The sequence below is a fragment of the Catharus ustulatus genome, chromosome 24 (genome assembly GCF_009819885.2).
Source record: "Catharus ustulatus isolate bCatUst1 chromosome 24, bCatUst1.pri.v2, whole genome shotgun sequence".
NCBI lineage: Eukaryota > Metazoa > Chordata > Aves > Passeriformes > Turdidae > Catharus > Catharus ustulatus.
Genome location: NC_046244.1, coordinates 8,422,221 through 8,444,320, shown reverse-complemented (window position 1 = coordinate 8,444,320; position 22,100 = coordinate 8,422,221). Strand labels below are relative to the sequence as shown.

The 22,100-nt window shown below is 43.6% G+C and overlaps 1 protein-coding gene and 1 long non-coding RNA gene across 2 annotated transcripts; one reads left to right on the top strand and one right to left on the bottom strand.

Annotated features, from left to right (window-relative positions):
• Positions 1–2,243: 2,243 nt before the first annotated feature.
• LOC117006850 (TAR DNA binding protein) lies at positions 2,244–7,682 on the bottom strand. Its single transcript, XM_033079534.2, has 6 exons — positions 7,584–7,682; positions 7,037–7,289; positions 6,153–6,316; positions 5,702–5,842; positions 4,544–4,714; positions 2,244–4,163 (listed from the first exon to the last, which is right to left on the bottom strand). Exons 2-6 carry the CDS (start codon positions 7,272–7,274, stop codon positions 3,633–3,635), a joined length of 1,245 nt encoding a protein of 414 aa, XP_032935425.1. The 5' UTR covers positions 7,275–7,289; positions 7,584–7,682; the 3' UTR covers positions 2,244–3,632.
• A 63-nt stretch (positions 7,683–7,745) lies between these two features.
• LOC117006851 lies at positions 7,746–14,995 on the top strand. The gene is made up of 2 exons (XR_004420034.1): positions 7,746–8,807; positions 14,730–14,995. It is a non-coding gene; the product is annotated as an uncharacterized LOC117006851 (long non-coding RNA).
• Positions 14,996–22,100: the final 7,105 nt, after the last annotated feature.

Below are 22,100 nucleotides of genomic sequence, written 5' to 3'. Positions count from 1 at the left end.
CACACGCCCACCCTATAAGAGACACACTTGGACACACTCACCCACACTCGGGCACACTCTTGCCCACCCACACACGCTCGCACACCCAGACACACTCATGCACATTCACCCTCACTCTCACACACTCGGACACACGCACACTCGGACACACACTCCCACACTCTGGCACGCTCTCGCACACTTGGAGACACGCACACATCCGGACACACACAGACACACTCAGACAGACTCGTAAACATTTGAACACACTCAGAAACGGTAACACACACTCGGACACACAAACACACATGCTCAGACACAATTACACCCATTCAAACGCACTTGGACACACTATATATAATAAGGGACATATTACTTAACATGTATATAATAAAATATATCACAAGACCCCCCCCCCATGTAATAAGTAACATATCACACGCCCCCCATATAATAAGACACTTATTCGGACACACTTGGACACTCTCTGTTAGGGCTCAGGGACAGCAGGGCTGGTAAATGCCCCCACATACAAGCAAGGACCTGGTACCACATAGCTGAGGAGTGCACAGCCCAGGCCCAAGAAGTTCCTGCTCTCAGCTGTAAAAATGTTTTTTTCTGAGTTTTCTGAAGAACAATTTGTTCAGAGTTTCAGTCCAAGTACAGCAGACAACAGGTTCTCGGAACTAATTAGCAGTGTTAGAAAAAAACCTTTTCTTTCTATGCAATCGACTCCCTTGCAATATACATAAACTTCCTCTTCCTTGTATCTCAGACTGTTTCACTAGCATTTCACTTTGTAATGTAACTGAAAATGTAGTACCTCTTTAAAAAAAATGAAGACTCAAAACATTTCAGCATATTTTCAGTGATACTTTATTCACTTACTTATAAACATTGAAGTATGCAAAGCAGTTAAAAATGCTACTGAAACTTGAAATTCTAACATTTTCAGATTTTGTCTGAAGGTGAAGGAAGGCTAAAATTATGAGCCAAGACTACTCAGTGCTGCCAACCAGCCTCTTAAACCTAAACCTGAACAATTTAAACAGAATTCAAACCATGCTAATTACAGTAACTTACCATGAGGTTCCTTGCAGGAGGTCAGTTAGCCTTTGGAGGTCCAAGAATATCATTTTAAAGTGTTACTCAGCAGAAGTAGCTGGTAATAGTGCAAGTGCTAAAATGCAAAATTCACAGATGGGACAGTTTGGAGATTATTCTCAATAAGGTGCAGGAAAAAAAAATGTAAGCAACTGTTTCAGTGGAATATGAACAAATGTGCGGGCTTTCTCAGCCTGAGTGTTTAGAAATGCTCTTTTTAACCAAGCACATTAAGGCACAACTGATTTTTTTAAATTCTGCAGGTGGAAAACTCAGTCATGCAGTTTTGTCTGGTGTTTAGATGCTCTGCTATTCACAAACCTCAGTGGGGTACAGAATAATGAAGATTCACTTGAAACTAACATAGGTTAAACACTGTGTAAATATCCATATTCAGACTATTCAGAACTACAGCACAGTACTATGGTGTACAGAAAAATACAGATTCAAGCTTCAGTGGGTTGCAACCCCGAGTACCCAACTCCTCAAGCTCATACCACAAGTGGAAATGACTGTCCACTAGTTTCTGCTCTAACACCGTGTACTTTGTTAAGAAGCTGCCTCCTTCGTGACACCTCTGCACCTGTCATAACTTATTTCAAACTTTATCAGACTGTGTATATTTACTAGTGCTTTATTCATCTGGAAAGTCTTTCCTGTAACTAGTTTTAACAGGAGTTAACAGCATTCTCCTGGGTTGGGAAGTGTGGCAGAAGCCTGTTTCCCATGAGTGGGCTGATCTAAAAACAAGTTAAAAACGTACATCCCCAGAGGAGATGCTGTGGACAGAAACCCACCATGACAGCAACTCTGTTTCCCCCAACCCAGTTCTGACAAGGAACTTCAACTGCTAAAAGAACAAGTAACGCTCCTTGGCACAGATGAAATTTGGAGGGAGCTGCTTACCAGTCTAGGTGCGGACACCCCAGGGTGTGGGACCTGGATTTTAGAGCTATGTCACTGCACAGTGCAAGGGTACAGTGGCTTAGAGGTGAGTGTCAGGTATCGATACGTGCTGAGCGGTGGCTCCTTTAGAACCTGCTTATCCTGAAACAAACCGAGCGACTGCAAAAAGCTTTACAGAAGTTCATCGCAAAAGGGTAAAATTAATTAACTGCTATGAATTCTTTGCATTCAGGGCTGCAAAACAAAGACACATATTACTTAAATCAGTTTTATTTAAGAATTTCCTACAGTGACAAATCTTATAAAAAGCATCCAAACACGAAACTGCAGCAAACAGCATTCTTCTGGATATCTTACAGACAGTGAAACTTGCACCCTGGAGAGGCACGCTGAGCTCTAGTGACCTCTGCTAAAAGAGCTACTGCAAAGCACATCACAAGCTCAATGTTCTCATCACAACCCCCCATCATCTTCAAGTCACATTACCACACTTACAGATCATTAACAGAAAAAAAACACACACCATACAGCATTCACAGCAGTTGACATAAGGGAAAAGAAATACAAATATTCCATTTCACGTAACACATTCAACTAATTTATTAACTAGGTAGAGAACCCACTTAAAGTCTTCCACATGTGGATGTCCTTTGAATGCAATAAACACTCGTACGTTATCTGCCATCATTGCTCTCCGCACACTCTCTCACCAAAGCCACAGGATCGAGAGACATCTCGCCAAGTCAAATAAAATCCCATTAATGCACCACCAGGTCTCTGCATGCGCTCGCTCCTTTATCTCGCACATACCAGACCTCTCATGCCTCGGCACCACCACCAATCCCACACATGGTTTCAAAAGTTCAAACAGCCTTCTGGTTCCATCTCACAGCCTTGCGTTCACAGCGTTGATACGACTCCATGAAATAAAGAGTAGCGGATAAAAATGGAACACCCACCGTCTAAGACGCAGCATGTGCGGTGTGATGAAGTATTCTTGGATGAGAAAGCATGTAGACAGAAGTATTCCTAAGGCAGAATATTTACAGCACTGCTTTCAATGAAGTGCTTCTTCCATAGACATTTGAAATGAGATGAACTGCGGAGATTAAATGAAGCCTTCATATCGTACATTAGTATGGAGGGGAGACAGTGTTAAAAGAAACAAAAAAACACAAACAAAATGACACTGTGTTGTCCAACAGGGGGCTTGGAGAGTCTTATGGTGGGATCAAATTAAAAACAAGAGGGAGAGAATGCTGTTTCTGACCAATGGTTCCATTTTGAACATGCAAAGAATTCAGGTAGCCGGGAAACAAGGGATAAAGTATTACAGGAGAAACCTTTCCTATCAACTGTAGTGTTAGTTCACCTATCAGGCAAACAGCAGTCCACTTCCAAACATTCGGAATTCCAACTAGATATGTAACAAAACTTAGAAAAGTCATTTTACCTTTCTTTTTTTTTCTTTTTTTTTTTTTTTTTAAGAAAAGAAAAATGTCAAAAATACTGCTGAATATACTGCACACTGAACAAATTCATCTGGAAAACTTCAGTATATACGGAATAATTTACAGTATACTTACCAATAGTTAGAAAAATTTCATTTCCCACCACAGAGTCAGTATCAGAGCCCACTGCGTCTACATTCCCCAGCCTGATGACTTGGAATCCATGCTTGAACCAAAGCCTCCGTTAAACCCGCTGCCAGAGCTTGCGTTCGAGGCTGAACCCCAGCCTATCGCTGACCCCGAGCCAGACCCTCCGTACGAGCTGTTGCCTGAACTAAAACCCTGGTTCTGCTCCCGCTGCATGTTGCCCTGAGGCTGGTTGTTTCCTGAGGGCCCTGACTGGTTCTGCTGGCTGGCCAGCATGCCCATCATCCCCCAGCTGCTCTGCAGGGCCGCCTGTGCTGCTGCCATCATGGCAGGGTTGATGCTAAAGGCCCCGAAGTTCATACCCCCACCCATGTTGCTGCCCTGGTTGTTGCCCAGTCCTCCCCCACCTCCTCTGCTGTTACCAAATCCCCCCTGATTACCAAAGCCTCCCGGGTTACCACCAAATCTTCCACCTCTCTCTAACTGTCTACTGCTATTGTGCTTAGGTTCAGCATTGGATATATGTACGCTGGTTCCTTTAATGATCAAGTCCTCTCCACAAAGAGACTGGGCAACCTATAAGAAATAAGGAATTAATTAAATTTATGTTAGATGTCCTATTTTTCAAGAATGTTAGTAGTACAAGACAAAACACAAAATATCCCCTGTAATTCTGCGCAGGTATTTATCCTGCAAAGAAAGCGTATGCATGCACTTAATTCAATTTGAAGTGATTTAGCTTTGCATTCATCACTAACTACCTGCAGTATAAAATCCTGTCTGCACAGCTGCATCTAAAACTGTAGTCTCAGTCCATTCAATAAATCAGATCAAACTGATACCACTGTAATTCTCAAGATGGTGGACAAGTAAGTGTTTAATGTATAGTTCCAGAAATGATACTTTATCACATTACTAAAATTTAGTCTATGAAGTTAAAATATTTTAAGACCTACCTGGTCATCTGCAAACGTAACAAAAGCAAAAGCTCGGAAGGGTTTAGGAATGAAGACATCTACCACTTCCCCATACTGGGCAAAGAACTGTCGGAGTTCATCTGCTGTCATGTCCTCTGTGCAGCGTCCAACAAACACCTTCCTGCTGCGCAAAGGCTCGTCAGGACTTTGCTGGAGAGAATTGAAGTTGAAAGAGACAGCTGAAAAATTGTCACATCTATAGTCCTTGAGAACTTAGTTACAGGACGTTAATCTAGCCTGTTCTAAGAGAGGCTGATGGAACAAAGTTTTAGATTGTAAATTTAAGACCTTAAAATAAGTAACTTTAAAAAATTCTATTCCAAGAACATGGCTGCACCTTGTTGCAGCGCAAGCCTGGCTTGTGCCGTGGCTGCCGTGGAAACCCGGCTCGGTTCCATGGGCTGGCCCAAGTGGACATTCATCCAATCAGGTTCCACCTAGGCTGCAGACATAGGATTGGTCAAAGGAGCCGGGTGGCACGAGACCTCGACCAATTACACGGTCAGGCGCGCAAATTTTCAGCCCCCTATAAAAGACAGCCTCCATGAATAAACCAACACTGCTGTCCACAAGAAGCTGAAGAGTGTGTCGTGTCTGTCTCCAGCCTCTCCCTTACCGCGGCAGCAAGCACCACGGGGTAACAAGTGCGATTACAGCACCTTGGTACGGGTGGTGGGGAAGAGCCACAAGAAAATGACCATGGGAGCAACACACACGGATGGTGACAAGGCCACTACGGAACACCTTTGTTGTAAAAATTGCATATAGAGACAAGAATAGAATCTGTAGGTTCAGCTTGGAACTCAAAGACTTGTTCTGCTCTTTCCCAAATTAGTTATTCCATCTACTTTATTCTGCATTTATTCATGCAATACACAAGTTAGGCAGGTACTGCTGGACATCAAACACAGATTTCTATCATGTAATGAACTGTTTTCCCAACATTTCAATTACTTCTAGCTCACCGCCCTGTTCCCTGTTTTCCTTCATTGGTCTCACTTGTTCTGTTCATTCACAGTAAAGCCACATCCAAGAGCAACAGTTCATCTGTGCAGCTGCTCTACCCTAAGAGCTGACAAAAGAGGTGCACTTGGGAGTGTTTGGTACAAACAAAACCAGCGGTAAATCCCAAAGTACCTTAGAGTTGGGAAGTTTACAGTCACACCATCTTCCATCAATCATGTGCCGCTGAGACATTACTTTCACTTGGGTTTCGTAATCCGTGAACCGAACAAACCCAAAACCTTTCGAGTGGCCTGTTTTAATATCTTTCTTCACCTGGGTGGAAAAAAAACAAAAACCAGAAGTAACCGCTAGTATGAAGCATGCTGTTACTGAACGAATTTGGTAAAAATCTGTTTGAGAGTTCATCCATCTTACAATCATTCTTATCACAGCAACCTCTAATTCCTTAACATCTTCTCCCAAAATCAACAGGCTCACGGAAAAAAAAAAAAGACACCCTTAGGAAGACACACAGCTTCTGATCTTGTCCAAGTTTATAAGGCTCCTTTCTTTCTGCTTGCTTTCTCAAGAGCCTGATATCTACCCAATGTCCCTCCTTACATAAGCTGCAAACATATTTTACCTGCACCATCAGAACTTCTCCAAAGGTACTGAAGTATTCCTTTAAGTCTTGTTCAGTGGTTTTCCAGGGAAGACCCAACACTATTAAATCTGAAGTCTTCTGTACTGCTCGTTTCACTTTTACTGCGGATGATGCATCTGTTTCATCCATTTTTCTCTTATTATCTGAATATAAAAAAGTACATTAGACATCTTCAGCTCTGGAAATTAACCCACTGACTATGAACTGCATGGTGTTAAATTATAACCCATGATGAGAAAGAGTACAGACTGCAAGAAACACACACCAGCTGTTGAGAGCTAAATAGAACACATATCCGACTGCCCTGAACCAAAGCCAGTCCACCATCAAGTCTTTCTCCAAAATGCAATTTGACCCACTTTGTTCTGAATGAGTTTATTTAGGTACCATCCAGCAACATTCAGAGTCCTGTAAGGTGGAGAAAACATCAATTTTTAACAAGACTACTTCACTAGCAATTTACTCCCTTCCCCTCTATTTTTGCAGGGTGGAGCAGGGTGGTCAAGTTTCTCCTTTTTTGAGCACTTCTAAATGGTACCTCTGACCAAACCATGCCTTGAGGAAAAGTGTCTGTGAGTACAGAGATTATAGTACACTACAACCCCTGAAGGCCTATGCGAGGCTATCCTTCAAGGATAGTGCAAGACTTTCTAATTTAAGTACTCGTTCAAGTAGAGCGTTATTAAAAAAAATTAAAAACCCAATGGGGTCAAACCTACTCGGCAGGACAGACACCTGAATAAATCACTGATCTCCAGGAAACGGAGAGTTAAACCGTAACTGTGTTCCCGTGTTAGCTCAGCAGTAACTGCGACCTTAAAGAAAGCAGCCTTGTACAGAGAACCGAAGCCACGAGGACAAACCTTTGGGATAATTCACGACGTAGACGAGGTTGCCCCAGCCGGCCTCGGGGGCGTGCAGGATGCCCTCGACAAGCCGGACTCCCCGCATGCACTGCGACACGGGGTTCCTGTAGCGCAGACCGCAGGCCCCGGGGAACTGCGCCGTCACCGTGGACAACAGCACGGTGCCATCGTCCTCCGACGGGATTTCGATGGGCTCATCGTTCTCGTCCTCCGTCACCCGAATATACTCCGACATCTTCGCTGGAAGTTACTGAAGTACAGAAGGGATAGAGCAGGCGTGAGCGATCACCCTATCCCCCCGATTTGGCTTTCATCTTCTTCGTCCTGAGGCACGAGTCTCTCTGTACTTATTACAAAACACGGGGCACCGAAACGCGCCATTCATTAACGTCACAGGCTCCCTCCGCGGAGCCGGGAGCACAGCCCCCCTCGCCCTCGCCCCCTGCCGGGCCCGCCCTCGCCCGCGACCTCCTGATGCGGCTCCACCCGCCCCAGGACCGCAGGCAGCCGCACCGGGCCTCACACAGCCCCGCGCCCCACTCACCAGCCAGGGAAAGGAACCACGTCCCAAGAACCCCTCAACACCCCCTGCACCGCACTCTACCCGCCGCCGCACAAAATGGCGGCCGCGGCCCCTCAGAGGCCGGGCCGGCCCGCGGGCCGAACCATTCCAGGCGGCCGAAGGGGGGGGGGGGGGGGTTGGCGAAACGCGGCGGGACGGTGGGGACGCGGGAGACCGTGGAGGCCCAACCGTGCCCTAGTGCGCGGCGCCCGCTCTCAGCCGGAGCTCGATCGGCGTTCTCGGAACCGGCGGCGGCGACGGCAGCGCTCCGAGCCACGCTCCCCCAAGCGCGGGGCCGGTGGTGCGGTCTTACCCGCGCCTGCGCGAGCGCGGGAGCTGCCGGGAACCGGCGCCGTCCGGGACCTGTGGCTGAGGGCGGTGAGAGTGGTGGGAGCCGAGCTACGGCTCCTGAATAGGCATGGGCCCCGGGCCGGCCCCGAGTAGCTCGCCTGGAGCAGCCGCTAGCAAAAACAGCCTTGCCAAAGCTCGGCGACGCCTCTCTCCCGTCTCCGCTACCAGAAAGAACGAGCGCACCTCATATAAAAACAAAACAAAAAACCACCAAAACCCAAACTTGGTTACCTGGCGTGTTCACCGTGGGGAAGAATGAGGGGAAGCCTCATCGCAGGCTACGACCTCCTCGTGAGGAGTAGCGAAGGGGTAGCTCCGATCTCTGCTCTCTGCGACCAGTGACAGAACCCGAGGGAACGGCTGGAGGTGTGTCAGGGGAGATTTAGGCAAATATATCCGGAAAAGATGCTTCCTCCAGAGGATGGTCGGGCACTAAACAGGCTCCCGGTGTAGTGGTTACGGTCCCAAGGCTGGCAGAGCTCAAGGAGTGTTCAGACAAGGCTCCCATGGTCAGGGTGGGATTGTTGGTGTGTGCTGTGCAGGAGTTGGATTGGCTGATACCATGGATCCCTTCCCACTCAGAAGATTCTGTGGTTTCTAGAATAAAAACAAAAACCCTTTTTCACAGATCTGGGCAGAAGAGGATGGAAACATTAGAGATGCAATCATTTGTTATCAGCATCACTCTGGCAGTGCTGGCATTGAATGTTATTTGTAAGTCTGAAAAGGACACAAACCCTGTCGCCAGCAGAGGCATGTGAGCAATACTGGCTGAGGCATCTTGGTACGTGAACAGCATCATTCTGCACTGGGCAGGAAGAATTGATCCAACATGCCTCTGCAGATCTTATGCAGGTATTCGCTGAGGACCTTGGGAAGAACTAGATCAACCAGGCTGACTAATGCAGAGTTTCATGGTTGTGCATTTCTCTATCTCATACTTTTCTAGTCTGACACTGTCCCAAACAACTGGTTCATTGCTCAGAATCAATGTCTTCATTAATTCCTCGAGATGTTTGGGGTTTTTTTGTGCCTCTCCCCATTTACTTCCCTACTTGCTGAGCTTGGATAAAACAATTTTGCAGGATTGCTAGAAGTTTAAAAAAGCTAGTAAATCTAGCCCTGTCCTTTAATAACCAGTGTTTGCTATAAGATGGCTTAATCTTCTCTAACCCAAATTTCCCCTTACTTAATTGAAATACTTAGTGGTTAAATCTCATTATACAGTATTACAAACTTCTGAACTTCAAAGCTGTTATGGCTAAGGCACACTTACGTTCTTACTGCTGCTTTTCTGCCTCTTAAAAAAAGAAGTTCAGAAGAGCTCATTTACACAGGTTTTCCTGAGCTGCAGTCACAGGAGAAACAAGGCTGTGAGCAAGAGAACCACACTGAGGAGAAAAACACTAGTGTCAGAAAACACGGTATTTTCCACCTGGTCTTGTCTCTTTTAGAAGGTTAACCGTCTGCTTTTGGTATCATCACCCTCTAGGTAAACACTTTTTTACTTTGCAATGATAATACATTAATAAACTGATAAACTGTTCCACGGTTTTAATTTCTGATTTTCCATTTGAATAATTGCCATTCCACATCTCCCACTTATTTTATTCTGTTGCTTTACTAATGGGCTTGTCTGGTCTGTCAGTCACATTAACCAGGAATCACACCAGAGACATCTGTAATGCAATCAGTATTTATTACAAGATCTATATGAACAGGGAGCCACACAGGGTTGGCATTAGCAGAGCTGTGAAGTCCTGCCTGCCATCATCATAGCAAAAGCGCATAGAAAAAAAGTGTACTGCAGAGCTTTCTATAATCAGCTCAGCAACTTAACCTGTGGAGTGTACCATACTATTATAAGGAAAATAATTTTACTACCTTTTTCTCCCCTCATCTGCTCCTTTGTGGTACTCATCCAATCTGTGTACTCCTTCTGGCTTGACCTTCTTTGCACTGGTCTCGCAAAAAAAAAAAACAAACCAACAAAAAAACAACCAAACAAAAAAACCCCCACCAAACAACAACCCCCAAAAAACCCCAAAAAGTCCATAAAAATAAAGGGCTATTAGTAAGGACAGATGACTCTACTGCTAGAAAAGGCTTTCCAGAACCTTGCAGTAATGGCTTCTTGTGGCTTCTGCTGAGAGTATTTAAGACTCCCACTTTAGATTTCTTCAGGTGCAAAAATTGGCTCCCAGCACCACTTAAGCTCAGCTCACTTATGCCAGTGTGACTTGAGACTCAGTCTTACCATTTAATTATAATTTTTCAACAGAGTTCAGAGAGATCTGACTAGACACAGGCTAACGAGAGAAAATAATGCTCCTACATTTTCTAGTGATCCACAGTATACATCCCAAAGCCCGTTCTGGTGTTGCCAAGTCAGCACAGAGATAGCCAGTGTCCTTTGAACATGCTGTGAGGACGGAATGGTAATTGCAGTGCGTCAACATTACACGCTGCACCATTTCCACTCAGAGTTTAGCAATAGCGCTGCTGAAGAGGTTGTTGTGGTGCTGAGCGAGAGCAACCTCCATCTCACACAGCATCTGGTGGTAATTTCACTAATGAGCAGTGTAAGCATCAGGCTTGGACTAGATTTCATGCAGGTAAAAGCTTGACGAGAGCAGGGAGCTCTGTGCTGGCTGTAAAACAGGGAGGGAAAGAAGGACAATTAGCCATAAGATATTTCTGCCCCAAAAACTTCTTCCTCAGTTTTTGCAACAAACAAGCTTAGAATTAAGAAAATGTCACTATTCCTTTTCGGTGTGAATCGGGATTATTGCAGCACTTTCATTCTGTTACTTTACATTATAATTAGGTTTAAGTTAAGCAATTAACAGTAGCATTGCTCTTGGAAGTAAGTACATCAGCAGGCATATCACTAGTTAATTCACCAGTTCCCTCACACTGGCAATTCCAAGGGCCGATGGGTGCAGAAAAATACAATATGTGGTACTAGCCAACATGTATATTGACTTAAGTGTGCCCACAGGCACAAAACAAAATGCAATACAATAACTATTTGCTGCTCTAGGTTAAGTGTGCTCGTGGGTGCAAGCAAACTCAGTGTAATGATCAACTGTTCACCCTCCCAAAAGCACTTGGGATGAAAAACAACATCACTGGGCACTGAAAAATAATCTCCTGATACAAAAACACCATGCAACTGTAGCTACTGAAAAACGTGACGTGCCTGGGCCTATTCCTTATCACAGAGCAGTAAAAGACAGGAGAATTGAATGAACAATAGTGTATCATGTAGTCAGATTGTAGACAGCCTCATTTTGTCATTAGTTAATAAATCCATCGGTGGAAGTCTTTTCCACCGCAACATCAAGTTTCTCAGAATAATGCAGGAATATAAGGAGGATGGACACTTTCTCCATAAATATCTACCATAATTAGAGCTTTTCTTTCACAAGCAAGTTATCACCATAAGAATTTACTCATGCCCAGCAGTCTAAAACAACTACTAAAGAAAAGTTTCGCTGAAATAAAAAAAGGTAGCTTTCATCCACATAAAGTACCTGGAAAGATCTCTTAGTCCTTCATACTCACACTCCTCCTAATTCCCTCAGTTAAAACGACACTTATGACTTCATTATAGTGCCTGAAATATTTTAGGCAATTTTACCCTGGTCCTATGAAATTATGATTCCAGTTATCTCATTTCTAATCCATCCGAGGTAGTTTAGTCCTGTTTCATAAAGTGGAAGACTTTCTCCATTCCTCTTGGTTAATATCCTTATTTACTTAACTCTTTCAGACTGATTAGAACAAGTGATGTGTTTTTTAGTCTCTCAGCAAGCACAATGAAAATCGGATTTTTTTTACAGGTTTGGCTATTCTATAGTTCCAGAAGGGCTCAGTGGGCTCAGTCTGGGTCCTTTCAGCCCTAGTAGCTATTGGGTGAGGCTGGTTGGAGTCCATGTCACTGGAACTCTGGGTGGAACAGCCAGGTGTGGTGGTGTCCTGGCTGCTACTTAGCAAACCCAGCCCCAGCAAACAAAAGGACTGGCCTGGCTGAGAGCTCTGGTAGGAACTAAGAATCTTCTGTAGTTACCGGAAACCCAAATGATGACAAAAAGGCCCCTCTGAGCTCCAAAGCCATGGCTGGCTTTGACCTGCTGGCTCCTACTTTTCCAAGTTGCAAAGGGTTTGGAACAGTCAGCATTATCTGCCATCTCCACCCTCTTGTTTAAGTGGTACCTGTGGGAACTGTCAAACATTTGCATCTTGCACAGGGAATGCAAAATTCACTTTGCTCTGTTTCATTTGGCAGAGTTAGATCAAACCATCTTCAAGTCATCTCCCCTGCCTTTCTAGAACATCCAATAGCACAGCCTGGGAAGGATTCCTCCCTGTGATTCATGGAGGTATCTGGTCAGTTCCCAGAGCTCAGTTCCCAGTGCTGATGTGCCAGGTATCTTCAAAAGGAATTTGATGCCTTGTACAGTGTACTGGAGCTGGGATTCAGGGACTCTTTTTGCCTGGATTCTATAGTAACTCCTAGCATGGACGACCATGAACTTTCATCAGCATAGGTTGGCATAAACCAAAGGATAAAACCCACAGACTGGGAACTGGTCCATAACATTGCACGTGCTTGTGTATGATGGGTCCTAAATACTGAATACAAACATTGGAATTTAGATAGGGTGTTGGAAATAGACTCCCTCAAAAGCCACAGGTGGCTTGGGTAAGGTGTAGCAACTATTCTGTAACACCTGAAATAGTGTGAAGGACAGCTTTGTCAGGATCTGTTCACAAGCTGTTTTGTCTAGTTTTCTTTCTATGCATTTTTTCTGCTTTTTCTCTCAAGGACAGGGCAGACAGTTGGAGTATTTTCTTGCTGATTTTGAATGATGCACTTTGAGCCAAGAGCTGAAGGGTAAGACAAAGACTGTTTTTAAAATAGTTAGGCTTTACTGCCTGGTGATATTTTTTCGAAATAGATTTACTGAAGATTTATGTAAAATCTATCTTTTGTCTACTTAAAATATGTCAAATGGATGTACGGGTCAAAATTTAATGCATATGGGTTTTCATTATTTTAAATCATTTGCAATATAAATGATTTACGATAACATCAGACCTTTGTTCTTTGGCTGTCCACCATAAATTGAGGCCCACCCAAATTTCCAGCCTTAGCTGTATCTCTGCATTTCCTGCCTCAGTATCTATAATCTCAGTTCTCTGATTCTTCATGTAAATGACTTTGAACAAGGAAAGGAACGCATAATTTGCCTTAATACAGGTAATTTTGAAAGAGAAGCAAGACCTTTACATGAGAAATAGTTGACATCCACAGAGGGAGGAGAGCTAATGCTTGTAGAAGTGAAAGTCATCCTTGATGAGGGTGGCAAAGAGCTACCGATCAACCAAATGTGACCAAATGGACTTTTTGTGTAGTTGAAACTACCAAAAGTGATGGACTTCTGTCTTTCTCTTTCTGAATTTTTTAATGTCTTCTTTTTGCCCTTAAATTTATAATGCAATTAATTAATCCAGTTCTGGCCAGTAGTGTTGTAGTAACTGCTTGGAAAACTGAGGTATTAGGATAAGCCAAGGTCATTCTGCATGCCCTTGGTGAAAAACATTAGTGACACCTGACGCCCAGAATTGTGCTGTTATGACAAATTTGCTCCTAACAACTGTAAAAATTTTTAAATGCTCTGACTTTTTGAAAGACAATGTGAAAACTGCATTCATTATCATGTTTGCAAGTTGTACTATGACAGTTAATGTATACAGACCTCTGGATCCATCGCAGCCTAAGTTTGAAACCTTCCCAGCTCAGTACGTACTGACAATTGCTGCCACCAAACAGCTTTTTTGTGACTATGATACAAGAATTATACCCTGAATTCAACCCAATTTATCCTCTGTGGATGTCATCTCAAAATCTATGACATCAAGACTCTGCCACACCTCTAATTTCTACTCATGAAACTGAAAGACACATCTATAACAAACATGGTATTTTTGCAAACTTCCCACAGCACTTAGCCTTGACACACCCCCCTTCCTGCTCTGTCAAAGGATGGATTTCTGTTTTCAGAGTTCCATGCATTATTGCTCATGCATGTAGTTCTAAGTATACCTCTGAAATTTGACCTGCCTGAAGAATTGTGGCAATTCTGAGCTACAGCAACATCCTAAGGGGAATCCTACTGCTAACATCCAGGCTGTCTGTGCAGTCCTCTAGGTATAGGAGTGTCTGACCAGGCCGATTTATCTCTCTTTGCTGTCTTTCCTACAGTGTTTGTCCTTAACCAAAAACAAGCACTGCCAGCAGTCTCAACTCTAAAGTCAGAGAGGGGTCAGATACTGTGGTGGGCCTGCATACACTTTCCTGCATTTGAGTTTCCAGTGGCTTTACCACAATGAGATCCAGTGAGAAAATCTCAGTGTAGTCCTGATTTATGTGCAAGAGTGCAGAGGAGAGCAAAAGCTTTTAATATCTTGGGAGGTTGTTCGGGATTAAGGCCAAGGAAAGGACAGTCATGTCAATTACATCCTAAAAGAAGAAAATTCAAGTCAAAGTCCTGGCTCCTGGACTGTTTCTGGGCTGGCAAATGTTCACAGTTTCCTTGGCAGATCCCACTGAAAGCTAATGGACCCATTTAGATCCCCTCCCATACAGCATGGCATCAGTGACCATTCTGAGGGAGGCCTGGTGGGAGTCTGATAATTCAGCATTTTTTTTCTGAAATGAAATTAGGAAATACATTCAGTATTTTATGATCTCTGATGCTCTTTTGTCAGGAGTGTCCACTGAACCCAGCGCTTCATTCCAGATGTGGCTGACGGAAGAAAACCTCATGCAAAGTGCAAGACTGACACCTGGAGGGACTGCGAGGGGCAGACAGGGGACCTGGAGCAGCCACAGATCCTGCAACACAGCTGGGTGGGGAAAGCTCAGAGGAGGTGGCTGATCCCAGGATTTGAAAGTATGCTTTTCTAGTGAAGGCATGCTTTCAATATGCTTCTGTCTCCCCTTTTCCTTTAATAAATAAAAATACAGATTTCTATTTCATATTTTCCATGCCTGTTTTTAAGAGTAGAAATAAACACACTTCACTTCTTCCATGCTCAGAAATATTTGGATCAAAACTTATCTTGGTCAATAAGCTGCTACAAATAATGCAAGGTTATTTTTTCAGTTGGTTGGTCTAATATATTTGAATTGCTGCATGTCAGACTTCCCAGTGCTTTGCCATTTGTTTAACGCTATGTTGAGTTTCTGAAACGTAGACTTGCAGAGCAATTCATGCTGTCAAAGCTGCAGCTGGAAGATTTGGCATTAGGTAGAGTTTGTTTTTTTCATGTCTGGTTCTGCCAGCACTCACGGTAAGGCTCTTCCTGAAGGTGATTCTAATCAAGGAAAGCAAGGCAGTTCATGGGACAAAGTCTTCAAGCTTTTCAAAGTTTGTTTTCCAGCCTGGCAGTCACTCTTTCATAACACTTGTTCAAATCTTTTCCGTAATCTCTCCTTGCTGCCAGGAATTGTCTCAGTATTAGTGAATGCTTGTTTTGCTTGATCTAGTTTTAAAATATGTTAATATCTCAGTTATTTACTGTTTTGGGATTACCATACATTTAGTAGCTCAGGGACCCAAAGATTAGATGTCCATTACATATCCTTGATTCTCTTTGTCATTTCCAGTGTGGTTCAAATCATAAAATTTGCCCATCAGTGAGTAGTTGCTGATGGAAATGGGAAAAATAAACCAACAAAAACAACAACCAACAGTTATTTTCAGAACTCTTTTATCCAGTTCTATTATCCCACCTGCAGCTCTCTGAGTCTCCACATGTCTTCTCTGGTATCTGCCTTGATATTGACTGCCTGCATCTCTTTCCCTTCTAGCCTTCTGACTCCCAAAATAACACTGATGCTCAGTTCATCCCGATGAACATACTAAACCACTGCAAGCATTCTCCACCCAGACTAGCGCTGAAGGGTGAGCCATGAAAAACACTTGCTCCGTTCTAGGGAGGAGAGGAGAGGCACATTGAAAACTTCAGAAGCAGCACAGCACATGGGGTGTGTTGGGGATGCTCTGCTTTTCAGAAGAGACTTGGAGGTCTAATGTCATCTCTGTGGCATACTGTTTCTTCAGTGCTTCTCATTACCTGTGCCATGACTAACAAGGCAGTGACATCTTTCTCTCCTCTCCACCCAGACAATATTTTCAGTGCCGGATTGTCAGTTATTCTGAATTACACTGGATGACTTGTGGTTATTCAGTGACGTGGACAAATAATAATTCAAGATCAAGGGTCAACCCTGGCAACTAAACTTGTTGCACTTGTGACTCATCCAGACTTGAGAGCTGGCACTTGCTGACATTTTATTAACCCAATTTGTCATCCTCCTAACCCCATTATCCAACTGAAATAATGCACAGATAGCTTCTGTGCAAATTCTAAGTAGAGCCAGGTGCCACAGCTAGATTCTAGAGGGAGTTACAGTCATGAGCCATGTGCTGGTAAGATAACTTCTATCCTAGATGCTTCCAAACTCACTGACATTCTCTCTGTTTAGATATTTTCTGGACTCTCATTCCTGCAAAGCAGCTTGGCACCAGTATGGGGAAGTGTCCACGTTCATACCTTCAGACCTGTGTGTGTTCCCGAAGAGATCAGCAAAGGCAAATTTAAGCACATATTTAAAATCAAGGACATTCTCTTGCTTTGGAGTTGGGATATCTGACTACCCCTTCCTAAGTGACTCCTCTGAATCTCCGCGTTTTTCCAAAAATAAAGTGTTCAAGTTAAGAATAACTTGCTGCCTTCTAGAGAATTTGTCATTTCCAGCTTGAAGAGAGAAATCCAGGAAGCATCAATAAATCCACTTTGACAGTGGAGTAAAAAGCTGCAAAAGGAGTAACCTGTCATGGTAATGTGACTTAATTTCTCAGAGAAAGATCCTTTCTTTGTAAATGAAATGAAAATGCCATCGAAGTGAAATAGCAGGAAATGTCACACTTGATTGTCTCTCAGTAGGACAGAAATTAAATAAAAAGAAGGCAAGGTAAACGACAGGGTTTAACGTTTAACAAGGGAAGTAATAACACAAACTGAGAATAATAACATCCACTGAAAATGTATGCACAGCAACCCGAGTATGCCAAAGGGGTGCGTTCCCACAGAAACGTTCATTTAATGTACACATTTTGCCTGGAACAAAAGGCGGGTTCTGTGCTGGGAGTGCAGGATTCGTGGAGATACTGTGATCGGACATACGGGGGCAGCCTTACCTGCAGGTTGTCACAGCCTTGCCACGCCACGGCCGGGCCGAGGCAGCCAGCTCGCTTTGGCCTCCCAGGTTCCCATGGCAAGCTCTGGAGCTTCGCCCCTTTCGAAACAAGGGACCCATGCAGGCTTTCCAGATTTCCTTATTCAAGGGGTGAGCACTGTCCCTTTAAATAAACACAGAGATCTCAGTCCAAATGGGAACTGAAGCCCAGGCTACCCTCGGTTATGAAACCTCCCTTTCAGAGCTCACAGGCTCAGGGGCTGCTGCTACACTACACTCCGAGGTTAATAATCAGTTTTAATATTCACTTAGGGGGCTGTAAAAAAAGAATGAAAATTTCCTAATTTGAAAATGGACTTGATTGGCAGCTTTATTATCTCTATAAGATGCGTGGCATTCCACACAATCAAGTCATTTTTAAAAATAATCTCACTGCTTAAGTCCTACATGCTGCTAATTGCATTTTAATAAGTCTCTTTAAAATCTTTCCGTATTTTTTAATATCCTAATATTAGATAAGTGATTGCTGGGGACACTGGAGGGCATTAAGGTTTATAGAAAGAGGAACACCATAATGAAGCTTTATTGGGATGGCATCACCAAACAATTGCTGTGATAGCAACACTCCCAAGCTTGGAGAAATGCCAGCCATTCCCCCCCTAGAACTGACTCAGGCACAAGCCTCCCTGGCTTAGGACTGACACAGAAAATGGATGCTTTCTGGATCGTAAGATGGCCTCTTTCCGTCTTGGAAATGACTGAGGAACCATCCACTTTGGATTTGGAAAGGATTTGGGAACTGTTTTTTCTCCATTGAACAATGACTTTGATTTTTGTTTTGCTTGGTTCTGGCTTGAAAATGAAAGTTTGTTTGTTGTTGTTGTTGTTGTTGGGTTGTGTATTTTTGGGTTTTGTTTTGTTGTTTTTTGGGTTTTTTTTCAATTGTATCAAGGTCAGACAGAAGGAAGATTTCTTTACCTGCTGTATATAGTAGCAGACAATGGGAAAGGCTTCAATGGAATTAGAAACTAAGGCTGTCTGTAAGTAGAAGAGATGAGTCCATCTCAAAGATGAAACCCAGCTGGGAGAGCATTTGGGAAAAATGTAGTATGGTATGGGGTTATTGGGAGTCTGTATCTCCTATATGCAACTGGGAGCATTATCTGAGAGCACCGAGCCAGACTCAATCACTCTAAATTTAAAAAGCAAACAAATAAAATAAACAGGCAAGGAAGTCAAGCAACAGGGAGGCTGAACTGACAAACTACAGATTCAAGTACCTTGAACTACAGAAAATTTCCAGCTCAGATCCTGCTAGGATCCCATGTATACATCCACAGGGTGAGCTATTGCAGCAGTTACAACCCAGTGATGCAGGCAGGTACACCACGACATTCCATGTGCAGAGCCCAACATTTTCTGTTGGAAATCTGTCTCTGTATCAAAAGTGCTGTCTTGTCTCTGTAGATGAAGTTGTGTTTCTCCAAATTATGACTGTTGGGCAACTAATGCTGCTTTTAATGTAATTTAACCCCATGTCCATGAGGGAGAAATACAATCCAAAATTAATGTGTTACTGGCTTTTAGGAAACTTCACTGGGATAAAGGGACTTTTTTTGCCAAAATAGAATGGCAGTGCCAAATTTTACATTATACTGCATTTTGTCCTCTGCAGTTTGTGTACTGGGATCTGAGATCAAAAAGTTATTTTGAGAACAATAATGACTTTAATGTATTGCCTGCTTTTATATGATTTTTTCCTCCTGACTCTTGTCTTCTGAAATCATACTATAATAAATCACAATGTTAGTTTCAGTTTTAAAATTAATCAAGCTTCTAGCAGTCCAGTATTAGCAAAGGAAACCAGAAAAATTGTGATATCTTCTTGAAGATTCAAAACCTAGGAAAGAAATACCGAGAGTCTATAACTGATTTTTTTTTCTTTCAAGCCTCATAATATTTAAATAAAGTTGGTTTTTTTAACCCAAAAATTACTTTTAATACTCGGAATAGGCAATACCGATATAAACATCTTGCATTAGTTTGTTTGAAAGTGAGCCATCTTCTGACTAACTGAAGCTCTGTCTATCCATGTGTTTCTTCTGTACATCATCAGAGAATCGTAGAATCCTTGGACTCAGTCCAGCCTATCTTTACGCCTAATCTTACTCCCACTGAAACCCAAAGGAGTTCTGTCCCTGATCACCAATTAAAAATGGATCAAGCTCAATTTTACCATATAGTACAAATGAGAATAGTTTATTAATACTAAATTTCTCATTACTAGTTGAACATCTTTCTGGTTTTAAGGTGCATGAGATGCCACTGTAAAGAGCTGTCAATGTATCTGACATAAGCCATGAAATAGAAAGGAGTTGTTATGTCTTCCTCTCTTTCCTCTCTTCTTCTTTTTTTTTTTTCCTTCTGAGAATAAGAGCAGAAGGTCTTGTTTTGCACTGACAGGCTGGGAAGCACATGTTCCACGAACTTCTGCACAGGAAGTAAATGTCCAGGTCATATTTATCCCTTTTCATGTGGTTCTTTTAATCCCCCAGATTGGGTTTCAGAAGAGTTTTACAGTTTCAGTTTTACAAAGCAAACCTTCCTTTAATGTTGGCATTTTAAAGAAAAAGCTTCAGTCAAAACATGTGTGTTTTACATCAGCCAGATGTGACGTTCAGGGGAACAGGCCACAATGTGGCAGCCAGCTCTGCTGCAAAAGCTGGACATCAAATGGGACCTACTAGTCCCCAGTTGAAGGATCAGCTTCCTGAATCTCTCACCCAGTGCAAAAAAAAAAAAAAATTTGGAAAAAGCCCCTAAGAAAGTTACAGATCATGAGCATAGCCAGCATGCCGTAGGACAGAGCAAAGCCCTACTGTGCACAGACCTGTACACCCAAAAATTCTTTCTTGCCTAAAAATGGTTAAATTAAAGCAAAGCAAGAGGTGTTAAGGGGCAGCAGAAGTACATTACCATGTCCAGCACTGCATCAAGAGTCAGTGGCTACTCCAAAAATAAAACCTGACTCTTCACAACTTCCACTGAACATCACTGTCCCTTTAACTTGCTCTTTCCAGGGCCTAATTATGGCCATTTTAATTTAAAAATTAATGAAACACAATCAGACTCAACTTTCTGTAGGAGTTATCTCACAGCCATGCCAGGTGGGGCAGGTCCCATTTTCAGCTGTCCCCTCTAAATTATGGTCAGCTGTGGCAGGGTAGGGACATTTTTGTACCTCTGAAGGCCGTTCCTGAGAGTGTTCTGTGGGTGTGGCTGGAGTTTACACTGGAGAGAAGGCTTTCAGCGGCAGGTGCTGTGGCTGATGTGACAGCAGGGCCCACATCTGTGGGAGACTGAGGCTAGTTTAGGGGCCCCTGACGCAGCCACCATTCCCTGCTATTTTTTCCCATTTTTCTTAGTCCATCAGGCAGTGCCTCAGGAGGAGCAGGCGTCAGTCTTCTGCCATGGTTACCTTTCCTCACGGTCTGTGCAGCGCTATCTGGCTGTGTCATCTACGTGGAGCTGTGCTGGTTCCTCAGTAAGCTGAGCACTGGGCACCTTCTCCATGTGTTGTGACTTTGGAGCCCCCTGAGCAGCCCCTCAGGCGCTGTTGCTGCTCTGGGCTGGGGCAGTTGAGACTGGGCTGGGTCCGTTAAGGGGGACCTGCGGCAGTTGAGGCTGACCTGAGGGGGTCGAGACTGACCTGAGGGGATTACGGATGAGCTGGGCCAGTTGAGGAAGTTGAGAAAAGGCTAAGGCAGAAAAGGATGCTCTGAAGCAGAACTGAGGAATCTGAGACCTTAAAATTTGTCTTACCAGTCAGTGTGTGTGGCCTCCAGACCCTTCAGCAGGTGCCTCACCCTGCTCCACCTGCTGCCACCTCCTCACAGTTACCTGGGCGGGAGACCCCCAAGGGAGCAACTTCTGGAGACAATCCATGGAAAGCTCTCTATGGTGAGTAGTACCTTCTTCCAGAAAAGCCCCTACAAAGTGTCACACTACACCTGGTGCCACCAAGAATCTGTCTGTGTGGCGCAGGCAGCCATCCTGGGAGTTCTGGGAAAGTGGCTCTATGCCTCTGTTCCTGTACCAGCAATTGGTGAGTATTTGCTCTCCAAAATTAAGCACTTTTCCTTGGTCAGTAAGCTGCAGGGCTGACTTTTGTATTCTCTGGAATAACAGCTATGGTCTCTTGAATTGAGATAATTAATTTTTTCCTTTGTTTTGTGTTAATCCAAGGTAACTGGCCTCCAGACCTGGGTTCTCCATTGATCTCCTTGAATGATATAATTAGGTTTTCTACAGAGTTGCCTGCTTTCCTCACTGTAGCTAGGTATAGATTTTGTCTTTACTGTGGGCTAAATTGTACAGTCAGATGGGCTGCAGTAAATTTGGCAGGGGGTTAATTTAATGTCCTGGAGTCTGGGTGACTGGGTGGAGTAGGACTGGAGTATGTTGTTTCTCTGGAGTGCATCTGAAGCAAGTATACTTTATATGCTGACCTGTACAGTATATGTCTTCCTAGTATCCTGGAGAAGAGCCTGTAAGACTGGTTTATTCCTTCTTGGGGAGCTGGGTTGAGCAGGTCCATGTTTGGGCATTGGGATTACCTGGATGTTTTGCTGGGCTGGAACAACTGTCTGCTTCTTTTCTTGTGAGCAGGAGAAATGCCGTAAAGACGAGGAACCTGGTTAACTTATATGATATATATGGATTAGTCTAAGCTTTTTGGACTGACCAAAGTAAGGCTGAAGTGTCTTTTAGAGAGTTTAGCAGTTTACATTTGGTAAAACCAAGTATGAGTTTGCCCTCAGAGCTGGCTAGATTTGCATAATCACCTTACAAGTCTTTACTCAGCTAGTGTGCCC

Coding starts and splice junctions, on each gene's coding strand:
- LOC117006850 (XM_033079534.2), bottom strand. CDS start 7,274: ATGTCGGAGTATATTCGGGTGACGGAGGACGAGAACGATGAGCCCATC. Junction 5,843..6,152: donor GAGAAGTTCTGATGGTGCAG/GTAAAATATGTT, acceptor TTTTCCACCCAG/GTGAAGAAAGATATTAAAAC. Junction 4,715..5,701: donor GTAAACTTCCCAACTCTAAG/GTACTTTGGGAT, acceptor AATTCTCTCCAG/CAAAGTCCTGACGAGCCTTT.